General features: G+C 24.8%; 3 protein-coding genes across 5 annotated transcripts; 1 reads left to right on the forward strand and 2 right to left on the reverse strand.

The window, feature by feature from the left end:
- The first annotated feature begins 921 nt into the window (after positions 1 to 921).
- LOC126900309 (neutral ceramidase-like) lies at positions 922 to 8,950 on the forward strand. Of its 2 annotated transcripts, XM_050675933.1 has the most exons (13): positions 922 to 1,108; positions 3,423 to 3,532; positions 3,777 to 3,920; positions 3,979 to 4,155; positions 4,218 to 4,345; positions 4,439 to 4,637; positions 4,706 to 4,912; positions 4,987 to 5,110; positions 5,153 to 5,349; positions 5,445 to 5,672; positions 5,885 to 6,148; positions 8,329 to 8,444; positions 8,590 to 8,949. In XM_050675933.1, the coding sequence occupies exons 1-13, from the start codon at positions 1,105 to 1,107 to the stop codon at positions 8,774 to 8,776; spliced, it is 2,085 nt and encodes a 694-aa protein (XP_050531890.1). In that variant the 5' UTR covers positions 922 to 1,104; the 3' UTR covers positions 8,777 to 8,949. The 2 variants fall into 2 exon arrangements, with proteins under 2 accessions (XP_050531890.1, XP_050531889.1); XM_050675932.1 differs by having other exon boundaries at positions 4,987 to 5,349; positions 8,590 to 8,950.
- LOC126900311 (transmembrane protein 135-like) lies at positions 8,939 to 13,614 on the reverse strand. 2 transcript variants are annotated; one of them, XM_050675939.1, is made up of 9 exons: positions 13,358 to 13,614; positions 12,959 to 13,095; positions 11,238 to 11,361; positions 11,041 to 11,180; positions 10,804 to 10,888; positions 10,320 to 10,478; positions 10,103 to 10,243; positions 9,445 to 9,608; positions 8,939 to 8,960 (listed from the first exon to the last, which is right to left on the reverse strand). In XM_050675939.1, the coding sequence occupies exons 1-9, from the start codon at positions 13,496 to 13,498 to the stop codon at positions 8,954 to 8,956; spliced, it is 1,098 nt and encodes a 365-aa protein (XP_050531896.1). In that variant the 5' UTR covers positions 13,499 to 13,614; the 3' UTR covers positions 8,939 to 8,953. The 2 variants fall into 2 exon arrangements, with proteins under 2 accessions (XP_050531896.1, XP_050531895.1); XM_050675938.1 differs by lacking the exon at positions 8,939 to 8,960 and adding an exon at positions 9,069 to 9,376.
- A 987-nt stretch (positions 13,615 to 14,601) lies between these two features.
- LOC126900218 (heat shock protein 70 B2-like) lies at positions 14,602 to 20,340 on the reverse strand. Its single transcript, XM_050675748.1, has 6 exons — positions 20,048 to 20,340; positions 16,468 to 16,707; positions 15,762 to 16,403; positions 15,427 to 15,696; positions 14,964 to 15,352; positions 14,602 to 14,904 (listed from the first exon to the last, which is right to left on the reverse strand). Exons 1-6 carry the CDS (start codon positions 20,219 to 20,221, stop codon positions 14,748 to 14,750), a joined length of 1,872 nt encoding a protein of 623 aa, XP_050531705.1. The 5' UTR covers positions 20,222 to 20,340; the 3' UTR covers positions 14,602 to 14,747.

Genomic DNA, 20,340 nt, shown 5'->3' on the forward strand with positions numbered 1-20,340 from the left:
GTAACAAAGGATTGTATAATAGTATTAATTTATAATTAAAAAATATTTGAGTTAATAACACCAGTGGTTATTTTATTATTTACTTGGATTAATTATATGGATAATAAACTAAAATTGTATAGTACTAAAAAAAATATATGCATAATATTACTTTTTTCAAAGTTCAAATAAATAATTTTATATTTTAACTTAAAAAAATATTTAAATTTTATCGTACTATTGAAAATAATATAATTTAAATTCATTGATTCTATACTTTTAATATATTGCTGTAGTACTAAATACTTTTTTAGTTTTCTGTAGATTGAATAACTAGTTTTCAAATAAATTTCTTTAAATTTTATAACAATAGTTACTGTGTAACATAAAATGACATTGTCAAATGCACACTATGTGTTAACTATTTTAAAGAATTTTTTAAAACAACTATTTAAGAGATTTCTTAAAAAAATACACTCTTATACTATTTACTTCTTATTATAAAAAAATTAAACAATTACATCTACTTGAATTTTTTGAAGTTGAATTGTTGATATAAATTTTTAATTAAAAAGATTTGTATTGAAAATTAATATTTCTACAGTGTTTAATACTTACAAAGCTCATCACTGGATTAACTTTTACTTATAAATTTTCCTTTATTCTTGTTAGATGGTATTTATTTTTATAATTTTCAAAGTCATCTTATTTTATTTTTTCATTAAGTTAATCCTGCACAATATTATAAATACAAAGGTTCGTCTTTTTTAAGGTATAGTTACTATCCTGCGTTAGTAAAAACCGGTTGTTACAACAAATTGTAGTAATATTGCCATGGTGATGAGAATGCACCATGAAAATATGATTAGTATCTTGTTTGATATTGTACTTTTTTTTGTCATTAAGTGGGGTATCTACTATTACTATCTACAACGTCCGTTCATCGATCATTATTTTACCGGTTGGCGCTCTGACCAGATCTCATCTAACTACAGAAATCGTAACATATTGTTTTTATATTAAAAAATGTATTTATTTGTGTATGCGCATTTAAGTGTTTAAACTATCAAATAACAAATATGCAATTTTAAATTTTGTCACATATTTTGAAATACCTTTTAAAATATGGGTAAGTCGATAAAAATAAAAATAATTATTAGGTACTAAATGATCTTATACTAATTAAATAAAAAGAGTACACCAAAAAAATAGTGTTATAATAATCACGTAAACGGTTAATATAGTGACTATTGCAATTAAGACAGTTTGGAAAACTGAATATTCGGTTAACATAACCATTTATTCAGTTATTCCAACATTTTTTCTATGAGATTTGTCACTAAATATAGTGACAACTCTTGAACAAATGATTATTAAACTGTGTATTATTTCCATGTAGTTTTATATAAATAAAGGTTAAAACTAAGAATAACTCATTCTATACTAAATTTTGACAAGTTGACATTAATTCTCTAATATGACAGTTTATAAAACTGACTTGATTGTTATGCAACACATTATTAAACAAATATGTTATAACAATTAATAAATTATTGTTAAAAAGGTTATATCATATATATACATACATGGTGATTTTTCTTTAAATAATAATCACGTTAAGAAATCTATTTTAATAGATTTTAGTTTCATATATTTCTCGATTTAACACTTATTAGTTAATTCATCCCTGATACCATATAAGGTTGTCCACTTTTATTTTTTATATGCATATTTGACTAACTTATAAAATAAAAAATATGACAATCTTCAACAAAAAAAGGGTTAATTTCAACTAAAACCAAATCGCTTATATAATTTTAGAAATAAAAAAAAGTAAATTGTATAATTAAGCTTAATTTGAATTATTATTCTGAAAATAATTAATAGTTAATAATTTGTTAAATAACACATAAAAAACAAACTTTTTAATTGTTCATAATAAAATAATTATTGTAAATTTATATTATTCAATGGGAAATTTTATACAATTCATAGTTATTGACTATTTATGTTTTTATAATCATACGGAGACCTTTATATTGTTTCACCTAATTAAGTTTTTAAGCCTGTAGATTGAAAATAATATTATGTTAAACAATCACTATCTAATTAGTTTAATATATGAGCGTGTACAAATATTTTTCGACATAACTTATGTATATTTTAACCGGTTTACAGAGGTTAAGGCCAAGTTAAGAGACGATCGTTAGATCAAATATTGGTATATTTGTTTTGATAAAACTTTATCAATTTAGAACGTCCTTAAATTAAAAAAAAAATGCATAAAAATGTCTGAAATTTATTAAATGTATTGTTTAATCGATTTCCTAATAATATAAATAAAATGTTATATTAACAACTTTTAATAATAAAACTGTATTTTTATATTTACTCTTATCCTGTTAATTAAAGTAAAATCACTGAGCTTCAAAACATCGCATTTTAATATAAAATACAAATAACAAAATACAAAATACAGAATAATAATTTATGTCAATACTACTTTTTAGCGACTGTGTTGTTTACTTTTATAGTCTATTCATTCAACTCTTCTTGATGATCTATTAGATACCTTTAAATAACAACTTAAATTTATTTATTAAATAGATAATAATTTACAATTATAATAAGTATGTATGTAACAATGTCACTATAATATTGACTTCACATTTTTTTAACTTAAGTAATATCTCATTGACACAAAATAACTCGGTTTAATATAAAATATAGGTGAAAATTCAAATAAATATATACAGTCTACTAATTCGTTGTGGAACTTCTTAAAACGGTATATATCAAAAATCTATGTGTAAATAGTTATTTGAGTAAAATAAATAATCATAGAAAGAATTAAAATAAAGTTTTACATCCCTTTAAATTTGTTTAGATGACAATATATTTTATAAGTGTATTCATATTGAAGTGTATTGTAAAAAAATAATTTTAATAAAAGAAAATCATCTAAGTACTACGTGGCATAAAAATAATTTTGAAAAATATATTTAAAAAATAAAATATGTTTATATTATAAACAGGGCTTAATAATTAAAACATATATAAAATTTGTTTTAGTCATTCCATATACATTAATTATAAATAGATAATTGTTATTATAGTACAGTACATAGTGGCACACGATAGTTTAACACATCAGATAATTATTGATCAAATTTCTTTTAAAATATTTTTTGGATAATTTTTGATTTCTAAATTGTATAAATGAGTTATCTTCAACACTACCATAGCTGGAGAAAAAAATTCTTAGGCGTATATATGTTCATAATAAAAACAGGACGCTATAACACTGATAAACGATTTTTCATTAACTGTAGAACTGAATAATAATGTCATTTATAAATCAAAACCTTTTAAAATACACGTTAGAACTAAATAAAATAACTTGTGTATAAATTCAAGCATTCCTTAATTTTTATTTATTACAGATATCAAATTTATTTTATTTTTACCATTATGCATTACGGCAGTTGAATCATTATACAAAATTGGAGTTGGCATTGCCGATATTACTGGACCACCAACCGGTATAACGTTTGTACGTAGTCACAAAAAATGTATAATTTATTTTTTCTTATGTTTATCATAATGAAAAACATAAAAAAAAACAATCATTTATTGAGAAATAACTAAATTTAATTCGAATTCAGTGCAATATTAAAAAGTTCACAAAGTTTAATTTATACAAATTGTACAATAAATTTCAAGAGGGTATTTACTTAAAGGTTTTCAGGAGTGCCTGTCATTTATTATTTAATATAACTAATTGTTATATATTGTAGATGGGATATGGCAAAATGGATCAAATAGGAGTGGGAATTCATTTACGACAGTTTTCTAGAGCTTTTGTAGTTGAAGATGGAAGTTCAAGATTAGTTTTTGTTAGTGTCGACGCAGCCATGGTTGGGGACAATGTTAAAATGGAGGTATAAATAATGATAAATTATTTTTATTATCTGAATTATAAGTAATGTTTTGTTTTAGGTATTAAAGTATCTTAAAGGGAAGATGTCAGAATTGTATGACGAAGACAATTTAATGATTTCGTCAACACATACACATTCCACACCGGGTGGTTATATGTTGTACACGCTATTTGATCTCAGCACCCGGGGTTACGTATCACTAACATTCATATCACTAGTAAAAGGGATTGCATTGGTAATAATGAAAATATCAATAAATATATATTTCCATTGGTTAATTTATTTATTTTGTTATAGAGTATTATGAGGGCTCATGATAAAATGGAATACGGTCGAATGTTTTTAAGTAGAGGTGAACTTCTTGGTGTATCAATTAATAGAAGTCCACAATCATATTTATTAAATCCAGAAAACGAACGTGCAGAGTGTGTAATTATGTTATTCAATAATTTTATTTTCTTTATATGACATGATTAAATCCAAGAATGAATTACTCAGAGTGACACACACTGTTTCAGGTATGAGTATGATGTTGATAAGACTATGGTACAAGTTAAATTTGAAAATGAGTTCGGCACACCTATGGGAGTTATTAATTGGTATGCTGTACATGCCACTAGCATGAATAACACGAACAAATTAGTATCATCGGATAATCTAGGGTACGCTTCTGTGATGTTTGAGCAGAAAATGAATCCAGATAATTTAATAGGAAAAGTAATTAACATTTAATAAATAGGAAATAATTATTTGTACTATTAATTATTAGTATAAAATACATTCAGGGTCACTTTGTTGCTGCTTTTGCTTCAGCAAATGAAGGCGATTCTTCGCCCAATATAAAAGGTCCTAGATGTCAAATAACTGGAAATCCTTGTGATATACCTGGGCCATCTTGTGAGTCAGGCGAACAATGTGTTGCATCGGGACCTGGTAAAGATATGAAAGAAAGTACTAAAATTATAGCTGAACGTTTATTTGAAAAGGCTTTTGTAAGTATCGTGACGAATAATATGATTTTTTACGTATGTATTTGGTAAGAAATAATATCATTTGATGCTATTAGGAATTGATGAAAAACAAACCTGAGATTGAAATAACGGGACCAATTAAATCAATTCATCAATACGTTGATATGACAAAAGAAGAAGTTGAGTATACTGACCTGAATACAGGAGAACTCATACAAGGTAGAGGTTGTAAACCANCTAATACAGGAGAACTTATACAAGGTAGAGGTTGTAAACCAGCTTTAGGCCATACATTTTCATCAGGTACAACTGATGGACCTGGATTGTTTTCTTTTGAAGCTGGTTCAAATAGTTCAAACAACCCACTTTGGAATTTAGTCAGTAATGTTATACCTAATCCAAGTAAAGAACAAATCGAGTGTCATACTAATAAATCAATCACGTTAACAACTGGAGAGGTTAGTTGCTAAAATTACATTAAAAATGTTTAAGGATACCTTAATACCTTTTTTAATTTATCTAGAATGTTTAATGAAATGTTTTAATGTTACAGTTTAATTACCCCAACCCATGGTCTCCAAACATAGTATCAACTCAGTTGGCCATGATTGGACCACTGATTATAATTTGTGTTCCTGGTGAATTTACCACTATGTCGGGAAGACGACTCAGGAAAGTGGTTGCTAAAGAGATGTGTAATGGACGTGTATTGTGTATTCCAGTAATTGCTGGTCTTTGTAACACTTATAGTGATTATGTTACTACTCCAGAAGAATATAAAGTAAATTAAACACTAATTGCAACTGGGAATTAACTTAATTATGTTGACATGTATTTATTTCATCCAAAAAACATATAATGTATAAAAATCATACAAAATTGAAAAAATGCCACAAGAAAATTATTTATTTTTAAAAATTTGAAAATAAATTGTATTTTGTTTGATTCACATATATTAATAATTATCGCTATAATTTTATCACGTTAATATAGTTGCAACGTTATGAAGGTGCTTCTACAATATACGGTCCACATACATTGCCTATTTATATTAAGCAATATGCAAAACTTGCCTATGCATTATCGAATGATATAATGCTGAAACGAGGCCCTGAAGCACCAAATTTCACATCCGAAACGATTACATTATTAACGCCAATTTTATATGATACTCCACTATCTGGATATAATTTTGGCGATTGTATACTTCAACCACCGTATATCGCTTTTTTGGGTGATACTGTAATTGCTAAATTTGTAAGTATTTTTAATTTTAGTATTTCATGTAAAAAAAAAATTAAAAACTAATTTATTTATCATATCCTATTTTTATGTTATAATTAATTTATGGTATTTTTAGCAATGATTAATAAAAGTTAGAGTGACAATAAGTTTTTAATTATTAAATAAATCATTAAAATAATACTAGTATCAAAATCTTTTTGCCTTAGGAAATCTAATTTTCTTAGAATAATTTCCATTATTGTAATATTAAATGACTTAGTGGACTTAAATAAAACATGATGGTTTATTAATCACTAATTTTTTTATCTCCAATTCGATTTTCTTATATCCTAAAAACTTTTTATGTTATTTATACAAAATATAATTATCAAGCTATAGTAATACTATGCATTGAAAGCTATATATATAATTAATTGTAAAAAGTTGTTTCTACTCTGATCATTTGAAAAATACTCTATTAAATTGTTAATACACTTGCTGTAAGATATGTTTTTGTGAAGTAATTATAATATGCATTCATTCCTAAAAGGAATATTTAAGATTTGCTTCCAATAGATTAAGTGAAATTTATACTATATTTATTTATTAATTCTTTGAGTTTGTCTCAAATTTATTGTTCAAAAATCTTTAGTGTTGTATGAAATGTTATAGAAATTATATATGAAAAATATTGAGGAATATATGGAAGAATCGGAAGCTGTAAGTACAGTCATAGAAATGAATGTTGAAGAAAGAAAAGGTAAAAAAATAAATGGAGAGATGTTACTGAACGAGATATGAGCGACAGTTAAATATTTTACAGGTTTATCAACTAAATTTTGTGAACAAATATCAAGTGTTTTTTAACATTACTAATGAAAGTTATACTAGAGCTATAGATTACGGTTAAAATTATAATAGAAACTTAACTGCTTCAATCTAGTTTATTTAATTTCTTTGTCGCCGAATTTAAAAGGAACATATATACAATTTGAAAAAATTACCCTATTTTTTGATAAATATTTTCATTGGGATAGAGTTTATCAACAATTCATTTTTCGATACAACAAACTTAACAAAAACCTAGAATATCAACAGACTTCTCTGAATTTTTTTCAAACTTCATAAGAAGGTAGGTTTTTGGTTGTAAGAAATATTTCGTTGTTTTTTGTTTTGATTTTGATAAAGTGAATGGCTGTATATATACATATTCAACTTTCAGTGCGGTTTTATCTATGTAATCTACTTCCTCATTATTTGGGATAATTTATACGATTTCCCAAAAAAACTTGTTACAATCAAAATAGCTTCTAATAATTAAATTCTTAGAATGCTATTTTGTAAATACAACTAGATGTACGTACTTTGTAAGTACCCTTGAATAAAGGAATTTCTTATGGTAAAATAGTTTTCATTGATTTAACGTCATCTTCTTGAATTAAAATTATTTCTACTCTCCTGATGTTCTCTTTTTAGAACTATTCAAAGTTTAACTATCTGTCTTTAATTTGACCAACAATTCGATCAGCTGTCTCCTTGGGCAATCTTCTACACCAATCAAATAACTATTTCTATGACCAACTTCTATATAATTCCAGATGCTAACCAAAACTTTAATTTAATACTGAAGAGTATTTACAATTAGATAAAATATTGTTTCGTACATATGACATTGCTAAAAGTAGTGTTAACACATCACACACAATTTTCTTTACTCTAACAGTTGGTGGAAATAAAAAAAAAGTATAGGTGATGAAAAAAAAGTATGTGACAAATATAAACACACAAAACACTTATAGGATGGTCATTTTACTTATTTAACAAGACGAATCATAAGTTATTAATATTCTAGTCATAATAATTGATTTATAACTCATAAAATATTATATGATATCAAATATATTTTAAAAAAATGTTTAAAACTTATCAAATGTGATAAGATTGGGAAGAGAGATTTAAAGTATTTTTCATACATAACTTATAAACAATTGAAACTCGAAATATTAATCCTTTGAAAAAATCATACTATTTTAACCAACATATTTGATAGAACTTCATTAGAACAGTATTATAAACATAATATCTACGTTACACAGAATAACCTACTTAAAAACTATAATTTGTTACTTTAAACAATTATAGATGTTTTTAAATTATTTGTTTGATTAGATTTATGTAATCGAACAGTATAATTTTTTATGTATTAATTTCAGGTTGCCGGTAATCCAAGAAACAACCCAATGTTGGAAATGACATTTTTGACGATTGAGTGTTTAGAGTCAGATTTGAAGTGGAAAATAGTTGCTACAGATGCTAATTGGGAAACCGAGTGAGTTTTTAAGAATTTGTTTATTTTGATTGTACATTTTTCATTAATTATATCCACTTTACATTATTAAATATAAAAATATATAATAATACTATTAATATAAAAGCAATAAAAGTATAGGTTGAATTTAAAATTTTATTACTAGGTTTACTTGGGAAACAAAATCTTGGTTTTGGGCAACAAGTGTAGCCGAAATTAAATGGATTATACCAATCAGTACAAAACCAGGTACTTACAGGATACGACATTTTGGATATTTTAAGTATTTTGGTGGTAATAGATTAGGAAGATATTATGGAACTTCAGAAGCATTTACTGTCACAACAAAATAAAGCAATATTATAAATATATATACTAAATAAGATTTTTATATTGAATAAAATAACAATTTTTGTTCCTGAATTACATAACTGGGTACTTAAAAACATCAATATTTCATTGTTTTTAAATTAGTGTTTCTTAAATATTAAATATTCGTTAAGCCAAATTAACTTAGATTATTAATAAATTTATCTCCTAAAATACAATCCATATATTATATATATTTACCTACAATATTGTAATTAAAAATATATAATAAGTTATATGAAAAACGTGATAAATTTTATAACTGCAGTATGTAAAAAAAAAGTAGGCTGTAATTTGTCGACGTATAAAAAAGTTTCAATTAATTAAGACGTAATATCTAGAATAAAATTTTTAATAAAAAATAATTAATTAATTAATATTCCGTTAAAATATATGCCACGGTAACGAAAATTTTTGTTATTAGGTTATGTACAATACAATAACTGTCTTTTGTATATAAAATAATATTACAAAAATTTTACCTTGAATACCTATGAATATTAATTTAATTTTAATAAAAAAAATTTTTTAGAACTTTTCACATTAAGTTAAATTTATAAAATGAATCCAAAATAACTTCAGATCTAAAAATTATCGATTTTCAAATTAAACATGGTAATGGATAATAGAACTGAAAGTAATGATTACTTACAATCCGTTTGTTGCAGTTTTTATGACTTTTTTCCCTATTTTCGAAAATTGTTTGTCCAAAACAAACCGGAAATGACATAATACACCCAAAGATAGGCAGAATATAATAACTCTTATTGGTTTTTTTTTTTTTAATACATCAATGTGAATCATGTTGTATAAAATCTAAAAAATTTATTTTCAAATAAATACTTCATACGTGAAACAGACGCATGCAAATAATAGTATATATTAAAGAAAACATTTCAAAGGTCTTAAAATTTTATTAACATTCAAAAGGTCTGTAAAGTAAAGTTAATAAAAATCATAAAAATGACATTTTTTTTAATAAAAAATATATTAACAAAAATATTCCTTATAATACCTAGTTTCTTATTATTAGTTCGGATATTTAATTAGTAGGTTAGTAGAGATTAAGTAAGTCTAACGACAGATTGTGACCAAGTTTGTGAATAATTTATATACATTTTTTATTTTATTAATAATTGGGACATAAATGTAACCATTTTTTTTACTCATAATTATACCAAAAAAATATACTTAAAAATTTATTTATAAGTCAGTCCAATGGAGACAATAAAAGAATTGGGTATAATTTCATCTTTATTTATTGTAGTAAAAACAAAAATCATCCCATTGATTTCTTGCTCAGTAATTACCTGTATAAGATTGATAAAAGCAGATACATTTATTTGCAAAATTGGATCAATGGCATAAGGTATTCCTGCTAAAAATCCGGCTAATAATGCAAAATTTGTTGAAGTATTTCGATATTTTTGACAAAGGAAGTTAAATACTAACTGTAAACGTGTTATTAATATTAATTTATATGAGTAATTAGAGTTATGCTAATAACATGTAAAGTTTAGAAGTAACCTCATATATAGCCACGTACGATGCTGTAAAAACTCCAGATTTTAGTATTCTCATTTTAAAAAGCCTATGAATACGTTTATGTGATAAAATAGTTATGTCTCCAACTATAGTACGCAAAATACCCATTGCAAATCCAAAAATGAAATATTGTTTCACTTTCTGAAAAATATATAAAAACATTAAATTTAATTAATTAATATTTTTCTTTATAAAAATTGATAAGATTTATTGTTTATTTGGACATGGGAATAAAATATATAAACATGTAATTAATCATTAAAATAAAAATAATTAATTAAAATTAAAATTAAAAATATTTTAAATAATTTACTTTTTTTTTGCTATGCATCAAAACATAAATAATAATAATTTTTTTTTGAGAGAGAAAAAGAGAAATATTTTAGGTAATAGGAACTAAGAAAATTGTTGCTTATAAATTTGTTTACTACTTCTTCCAAAGTTACAATAAAGTCAACTTAATTACATTGTTTAATTCATTGGAAAATAATTTTTTTCTGATATCATGTTCACTGTTCTTTTTATTAGCATTATTTTTTGGTCGATAAAACCTGCAAAAATAATAATGTAATATAATTATATAATAAAAATTGATCACTTGTGGCTAGTTAATTTTACTTAATATAATTAATTCAAAATATTTGAATTGCAACGTTAAAAATTAGTTCTAAAACTTTTAAAGAAAAAAAACTATATTTCTTACCAACTGAAATTCTCAATTTTTGATTTTTGAGAGAAATACATTAAAAATGCATTTGTTATCATAAAAAATATGGTTTCCGATTTCAAATTCTTGAAGAATATTCCTGAATCTCGAATTTTTAAAATACACGACTCTAAGCTCTATTAATATTATTTTACATACAATTATTTACAAATATTATACATTGTAATACTAACCGCGTTACAGAATATAATTGTTACACTGTTTTGATATTCGTTTGTAAGTACTAGAGAAGAAAGGCCAGCTAAAAATCCTGGAATGAAACATACCGTAAAAAGCGTAAATTTTCCAACTAGATTTCTAGAATGAGAAAAATTTAACTTTTTATATATTAATATAATATATAAATTTATAAAATTGTTACACAATAATAAAAAAATGTAATAATGAAATATTTTCGTTTTGATGTAAAACGACAGTTTCTAAACTGTTTTTTTAAACTAACAGAAATAATTCGCGCTGAATTTTTCATATTAATTTAAATGTTAAGGATATCATTATTACTAAGTTGTGACACAGTTGAATTTTTTTATTATTCTGTCATATCTCAAAATGATTGAGTTGTATGTTGCTAGTTATAAACAGGTCAGAGAGTCTATCTTGCAAGTATATTAAAGGAGTTCCTGGTTTCAAATGCATCTAAAATGTGAACATTTTAATAAATCATTAAATATGAAAATTCATAAATAAAAAAAAAAATGGCCAAAATTCTATCTATGGTATTTTTATTTTTTAGTTATTCATTCAATACTTGAATAGTTATTATTGAGGTGGACATAATGCCCATGCACTCAGACCTGTTGGTCCATTGTGCGCACAATACTTGAATAACTAAAATTATAATATACACAACACGACGTCTATTTATTCTAATAATTATTAAATTTTACGTTATAGTTTATTTATCATAAAAGAGCGTCTACAAATTCAATATTATTTTGTACATAGCTCCAGGCTAATTCAATATAAGAACTGTATTATTTTTTAAAGATAAAATATAACTACATGTATTTATAATAAATTTTGGCGTAATTATATTAATGAAAATTAATTTTCTCTCAAGTCTTTATATTTATTATAATTACTTTAATTTTTAATTATATTAAAAATATAGCACACAAAAAAAAAATAAAATAAAAATACAATAAAAATATTCTAAATTTTCAATCATTTTCATAAATTTTCATAATTAATATACATTTTTTTTATCGTCGTTTTAAAACATAACTAAGCAATTTTGTAATGAATATTTTTAAATATTGTTCATTTAAGATAGTAATTTATTTATTATTTATCTAGTTTTCATCAAATTCTTTATCTTAGATCAAAATTCTAAATTAAAATTCTAATTAAAATATTAATATAAACTAAATAAATATTTAAATAAAAAAAATTAACGAAATATACAAAAAAAAACACTTATACTTTTTAGGAAAAATGTTACCATCATCAGCGATAAACATATTATGACACCTTGACTGAAATTTACTTCTTTATATATTTACTTAGCGACGTCATCACCGAGTCATTTTTGACGTCACTTATTATCAGTTTACTCGAGTTTTAATAATAAACTTAAATGATTAAGATTATATATAAGATTAAATTATTTTTATTTTTAAACATTTCTATTGCCTACCTTATATTAAGTCCTTTGTAATTATAAATTTTTTTTAATTATAAATATCTAATGTTTCTTAAATATTCCTTAGAATTAACTCCTATGTTTTTTTTTGTTTAGCCTACGTAATATTTACCATTATTTTTGCATTGAATTTTGTTAATTCCTGATTTTCTCCCTTTTTCTACTTTTATTTTTTCATTATAAAAAATTTTTAAAGTTATTTGATAAATTAAATATTAATTTATAAAAATTAATTTTGAGACATCAAGTTACCTGATTAAACAGTTAAATGCTACAAATAAAACACAAGCCGATACTCCAAATGTTATCATTTTTAATAAGTCAATAATAAAATTCTTGATATGTTTTTTTTCAAATCTTGATTTTTTAATTTTTACAATGTAATGTCCCTAAAAAATATAATAATACTAAAAATACATCACCTAACAAATACATTATTTTTAAATTATTCCTTTTTTAATTTTACTCCCAATCTGATTAAATAAAATAGAATCATAATATTTATTTGTTCATTGTAATTTTAAAATAGATGATCAACCATTATATCTATTTTAATAACAATATTCTTTTGATAAAGTATTTATTTATACATAAAAATTTATTATTTTCAACAGTTTCCTATATTTTCTATGTAAATTCACTCTAATTTACCAGCATAATAGGAAAGATTAGTTTACTACAACCAACCGTCGCCGACCGTATCATCATCATGTAAGCTTGAAAACAGTTTTGATTCCACGGGTGTATAATTTCTCCACAAGTTCTATGTACAAAATTTTTACTGAAAATCATTTTTAAAACCAAGTTAAAAATTAAATTTTAAACTGCTTATTAAATACGATAAAATTGAAGTCCTTTAAATAATGCACAACTTCTAATGTTCACTTTTAGTGTAACATTGCACTAGAATAAACAGGCCCTACAGGTCAATCATTGACATAAATTAATTGTTGTATATTGTGTTAAGTAGTGAATTAATTAAATCACCATGTTATTTATTTTAACCATAATTTAGTTGGTTAGACATTATTGTAACGTAAATAATCGAAATATATAATAACATTTTATACAATTCATAATTAATTTCACATGAAAAAATTATTTATTTATTGTTTCATCTTTTTTCCTTCAGTCAAGTACAAGTAAAACAATTAATTTTAAAATTTCTATTTATCTATTATTATTATTATCATTATTTATTTATTTAATATTTCTATTACATATTATTCTTAAATTATTAGCTATGTAATACTTTTTAAGTCCATACCTTATGCCTTGTAAGGGTTTTAACTTTATCTTTATAAATGGGAACACATATTTTGTGTTTAATAAAAATGTTGAGTTTTTAATTTAATAGTTAATGGTATTCAAATTTTTAATATAACATTATTTGTTTATTAGATATAAAATTTTAAAGTTTCAAATTTTTGAGTTAATATACACGTATAATACACGACGAATTACAAATACAGGAAGCTAATTGATACGCGGAATTTATTATTAGTGGGAGATTGTAGTGAGTTTATAATTAAATTATTTTTATTCTATAAGTAATTGAGTGGGTTACGATAAAAAAAATCACACTGTTTAATAACTTAAAAATATTTCATTGAAATCATGAACAATTTATTTTACAATTACTTTTTACGTTTTAAAATATAACATTTCATTAATTAAGAAAGAATGATCTACAGTTATTACTATTGTTGATTTCGACCTACGTACTTTAAATCATAATAAACTGCATTTCATTATTTTAGCATCTTTTTAGAATTTTTAGTAGTAACTAGTATTTATTATAATAGTCCAGCATGTTTATATTAAAATATTTTAGTTTTTTAATTTATTTCATAGTTTAGAATCGAAATATTTATAAATATTACAACACACATTAATTAACAAAAAACACATTATTTTATTTAGTGCTCTGAATTTAAATCAATTACAATAGTTAACTGTCATGGTTTTTGGTAATATTTTGATTGATTTAAGTTTTAATCTCAATATAATTCTTTGTAAAAAAAAAAAAAAAATGTTTTCATTAATCTACTTCTTCAACGTTTGGTCCTTTAGCGCCAGCTTGATGAAGTTTAGTCATTATTGGCGAACATTCTTTTTGTAAGTCTTTCAGTTTATCTTCAAATTCTTCTTTGTCTGCTAAAGTGTTAGTCTCCAGCCAAGTGACAACAGCTTTACATCTGTAAATGAGGTGTAATGTTTAACTCGCATAACATTTTTTTATCTTTTGTTAACCTACCTGTCTAATACACTTTTCTTGTCTGTTTCGGACAACTTAGAACCAGCTTCCTCAACCGCCTGTTTTACACTAAATGCATAACTTTCTAGTTGATTTCTAGCTGTTATACGTTCTTTTTGTTTTTCGTCTTCTTGTCTATACATTTCTGCTTCTTTTAACATTTTATCAATGTCCTCTTTGGATAGTCGACCTTTATCATTTTTAATCGTTATCCGCTCGGATTTACCAGTACTGTTTTCTTTTGCCGACACGTTAAGTATACCATTAGCATCAAGATCGAAAGTAACTTCTACTTTCGGTACTCCACGTGGAGCTGGTGGGATTCCAGTTAAATTGAATGTTCCAAGAAGATTATTATCTTTGGTCATTGCACGTTCACCTTCAAACACCTATATATGCCGACACATGTATTAAACAAATTACAAAAAATCATTAGACAATATCTCTATGGAAAAACTATTACTTGAATTGTTACGGCTGATTGGTTATCTGAATATGTCGTGAACGTTTGCTGTTGTTTACACGGAATGCGAGAATTGCGTTCGACTAATTTAGTCATAACACCTCCGGCTGTTTCTATACCCAAAGAAAGAGGTGTTACGTCGACTAGAAGTACATCTTGTATTGCAGAGCTAGTGTCTCCACTTAATATAGCTGCTTGAACGGCCGCACCATAAGCAACAGCTTCGTCGGGGTTAATAGACAAGTTCAATGATTTACCACAGAAAAAATCCTAGAAATTAAATGCTAGAGTTATATTATTTTTAAACATAGCATAAATAAATATAGAATAATTACTTGTAACATTTTTTGAATCTTAGGAATTCTAGTAGATCCGCCGACTAACACAACATCATGAATGCTACTTTTGTCCATTTTAGCGTCAGCCAAAGCTTTTTCAACAGGTGACAAAGTTGATCTGAACAGGTCCATACACATCTCTTCAAATCTAGCACGAGTAATTTTTGAATAAAAATCAACACCATCGTGAAGAGCATCAATTTCAAGTGAAGCTTCCGTACTGGATGACAACGTCCGCTTTGCTCTTTCACAAGCTGTTCGAAGTCTTCGCAGTGCTCTGGTGTTTCCACTTATGTCTTTTTTACACTTTCGTTTAAATTCTTCAACGAAGTGAGTTACTAAACGATTGTCAAAATCTTCTCCTCCCAAATGGGTGTCACCAGCTGTAGATTTTACTTCGAATAGAGAGCCCTCATCAATAGCCAAAATTGAGACATCAAAAGTACCACCACCTAAATCGAATATCAACACGTTCTTTTCGCCCTTTAAGTTTTTGTCTAAGCCGTAAGCCAATGCGGCAGCTGTAGGTTCATTGATAATACGCAATACATTTAGCCCAGCAATAGCTCCAGCGTCTTTAGTTGCCTGTCTTTGAGAGTCATTGAAGTAGGCTGGTACGGTAACCACTGCATCGGTTACCTATCAAATAACAAAGATATTATTTGCAAATAACTGTATTAAAAAAAAAGGTATGAAAACATACTTTTCCACCTAAGTATACTTCAGCAATTTCTCTCATTTTGGTCAACACCATGGAGCTGATTTCTTCTGGTGCAAATATTTTTCTTTCGCCTTTGTATTCAACTGCAATTTTCGGAAGACTATTTTCATTTACTACTTGAAAAGACCAATGTTTCATATCAGCTTGAATTTTTGGATCATCAAATTTACGTCCAATTAAACGTTTAGCGTCAAAAACTGTGTTTTTCGGATTCATAGCGACCTAGTATTAAAATATAATATATTTTAATTTAAAATATATGTATATATATATATATATATTATTTTTAAATTAAACATTTTTTTTTGTATTTGTCATAAGTATGTTATTGCATAATTATTTCAAAATATTATAGCGATTTCTATAAAATATGACATTTGTATAATCTTTAAATTTAATATGAGATTACTTTTTTTTTTTTATTAATTTAAAATTTTCCTGACACCAGTTAAAAAAAGTCACGATGATAAATTTTTTTTTTAAAAGACATAGAAACAAGTTATTTTAAAACATATAATACAATATATATTAGCTAAAAGTTATATTATAATAAATATTTAATTATAATACTTATTTCATAAATTCTTAATTTGTTTATTTTTTCATATAAAGTTATGTGATCTTCCTCTTTTTAGACAACGGTTTTTTAGATTTTTTACTAAAAAATGAAAGTAGGAGATAGTATTGTATTTCGGTGCTTTTATTTACTCTAGTGAGACAAATGATGTATTTAACTTCAAAGGTTTCCCATCTATATTTCTATCAATTATTAAGAAAACATCAAGGGTTATGAAGTGAAAGATACAACAGACACCCTTACTTCCATACAACAGAAGTACATAAGAGCATACTTGTTATTTATCGGTAACAAATTGTTATAATAAAATATAAATAAATGAAAAATACATTTTACTGAATTAAATTACTCTTATCTAATTATAATCTGTAAAATTTTTAATTTAAAAATATTTAATGTTTTTTATTATAAATATAACTCTCAATAAATAGTATTATTATAGCTAAACAATTATCTTTAATATACTATTATTGTTTTTAAAAAGCAAATTATTTTGAGAATATAAGAGAATCGATCCTATGACAGTGTGATACCATCATTAAAATGACTTTAAATATAATAATATTAATTATTCAAATATATTAATAAATTTTTTGATGAATGTAAATTTACTCGTTCAATAAATTTTCGGACTTAATGTTTTACACTCATTTTTATCTCGGTATAATTGTTTTATAATTTTACATTAATTTACATATTATAACAAAGTAATCTTATCTAAGAATTACGGTCGTATATTTCAATATATAAAAAAATACTTTATAAAAGAAAAAATCTGCTACATGTATTTTAATTGTGTAATTTAGACGACCTTTAACACTCAACTTTCGAGTTGGCATAGAAAATATTAAATTATGTTAAGTGTTTTGAATAAGAACTTGTTTAGCCTGTAGTCAACATAGTTTTATAATTCTACCTACAAATTAAAAAAAAAATGAATTCCTTTAGTTTATCGTATGGTTAAGTATTATATTGTATTTATTTTAATATCAGACATTGTATTAGGCCTCTAAATAAATAGAAAACTAAGAACCGTGTGCATTTTCGGTGAATGTCAGTGATTCATCGATTGAGGGCCGACTTCCATACATGGACACCATCTTGTCTTACACTCACGCATGTAGAATCCCAATTTGGATATTGTAGTGGACAACAATATTAAATTATAATTATAACAGTGCGAGGTTATTATTTTAATAGTTAGAAAACTTTTATTTTAGCCTAGTGCTCTTAACTCATTTTATAAAAGATTAATAACCTACTCCAGAAATAGATTCCGCACAAAACGTTTTAGTTCATAAGTCAAAAATAATATCAAAAATAAATAAATTCAGAATTTTATGTAACATTACACATCCGCGAATGTGTCATCGTTATATTTTGGGTATTCTAGCAGGCGTCAGCGCGTAGGTGGGGATAAGCACGTCTTATGATATTTTTTTTAGACCCGAGTCTACTATAATAATATCGGCATCTTTAGTGGGCGAAAACCGTTTTCGGTTGCCAAATATACAAACATACATGCCGTTTACTGTTAATTTAACAATATAATAAGAAAGAAACGTTTTGATTAAAACTTGTATGTTCTTTGCACAATTGAAAAATACAGATCATATATGAATCATCATTTATTAATGATTTTTAGACAGTTTGATTATAGTTTTAATTAAATAATATATATAGTTTTAACTTCCTTTTTAACCATTCAAGTAAGATACGTTTATTTTTTTAGTGGTTATTTTGGTGGGAATTTATTTTTTAGTATTAGAATTAAAAAAATAAACTGAAAAAATATTTGAAAACGAGCTCTATTTGAGATCTATAAGATAAAATTAGAACTAATTAGAAACACATCCTTTTAACAGTCATTTGAAATTTGTCAGGAGATAAGTAAAATATTTTCAAATTATTTTATAGAATTTTTATGTATTTAAAAATTTCACTAAGTTATTCCTACACATCTTCAGTCAATACATGTTTGTATTAAATATTTGAAAATTTAGTTATATGTTGTTACCGTCGTTATAGTTTTAGGGTAATATTGGGGTTTAATTCCCCCCAATACATAAAATATTTCTAGGCTACTATATAATCCTACGACACTGTTGCACAGAATTGGGATCCTTCAAAGTGACACTAACAATATTTGTAAATGCATATAACGACATGCCCTATGCATTATAGTCGTCAATTTTAAAATATTTTGGTGTTAAGCAATATGATAGTTAAAGACTGATAATATTTACAATTACAGTAATTTAGATTTTCATTTTTCTATAACTTAAATTATGTATGCTACTATAAAAATTATATCCAACATAACAGTTTTACTAGTTTCTTTTTAGGTTATTCACTTTTTTAAATTTAAAATTTATTTTTTATTAAATTTTGTCAATGTTTCAATCACTGATATTTGTTGTCAATTGTAAATAAAACAAAGAGATATAAATATAAAATTTTATGTTGAAATTAATGAAAATATTTTTTTATAATCGCAAATTGATTAAAGATAATGCATTTTTTAAAACCAATGAGGCAATATGACTAGCATTTTAAGAATTTTTTTAAGAAGACTTGACTTTTTTTTAAATTATTTTTTTGTATATACATCAACAAAGAAAAATTATCTCAATAAATAACAATAGTATTATTACACGCTGCAATGTAAACCACACTTCTTTTAAATATTATTTTCTTAGATATAGATGCCAGTTTAATTATAAAAATAATTTATACGAAATACGACAACATCGATTTGGAATTTATAACCTCTGGACAGCTGCTTTAATTCTTTGGTAATTAACTTACTCTTTTAAATAATGATAAAATTTATTAGACTATTTGAATTATTAAGTTGTAAAATCCAATTATATGGTTTGATATTGATAAAGAAGAGAATATTATCCATCATATTAATTTGTTAATACTCTATTACTACATTTAAATTAGTCCGATTTCATCGTGTGTAATGAATCCTCTGCATACCTGACTTTTAGCTGCATCTCCAATCAGTCTTTCTGAGTCAGTGAATGCAACGTAGCTTGGCGTTGTTCGATTTCCCTGATCATTGGCAATAATTTCCACTTTGCCATGCTGCCAAACACCCACACACGAATATGTAGTGCCTAAATCAATGCCCACAGCTGGAACTTTGCTCATTTTACTTTTTTAATTATTATGATAATTAATTTAATAATTAATTAATTCCAAATGAATCGTTTGTAACACAAACGAAGCTGTAAATTGACTGCGCGATGGAATGGAAGGAAAGATGAACC

Source organism: Daktulosphaira vitifoliae, unplaced genomic scaffold (assembly GCF_025091365.1).
Source record: "Daktulosphaira vitifoliae isolate Bord-2020 unplaced genomic scaffold, ASM2509136v1 Scaffold_3, whole genome shotgun sequence".
Classification (NCBI taxonomy): Eukaryota; Metazoa; Arthropoda; class Insecta; order Hemiptera; family Phylloxeridae; genus Daktulosphaira; species Daktulosphaira vitifoliae.

Bases quoted from the DNA above. Each gene is read 5' to 3' on its own strand.
- LOC126900218 (XM_050675748.1), bottom strand. From the start codon at position 20,221: ATGAGCAAAGTTCCAGCTGTGGGCATTGATTTAGGCACTACATATTCG. The intron at 16,404-16,467 runs GTATGTTTTCAT...GTTATTTGATAG, and splicing joins AAGTATACTTAGGTGGAAAA to GTAACCGATGCAGTGGTTAC. The intron at 15,353-15,426 runs GTAATAGTTTTT...CGGCATATATAG, and splicing joins AATCAGCCGTAACAATTCAA to GTGTTTGAAGGTGAACGTGC.
- LOC126900311 (XM_050675938.1), bottom strand. From the start codon at position 13,498: ATGATTTTCAGTAAAAATTTTGTACATAGAACTTGTGGAGAAATTATA. The intron at 13,096-13,357 runs GTAAATTAGAGT...TATATTTTTTAG, and splicing joins TAATCTTTCCTATTATGCTG to GGACATTACATTGTAAAAAT. The intron at 11,362-12,958 runs GTAACTTGATGT...TTCTCATTCTAG, and splicing joins GCATTTAACTGTTTAATCAG to AAATCTAGTTGGAAAATTTA.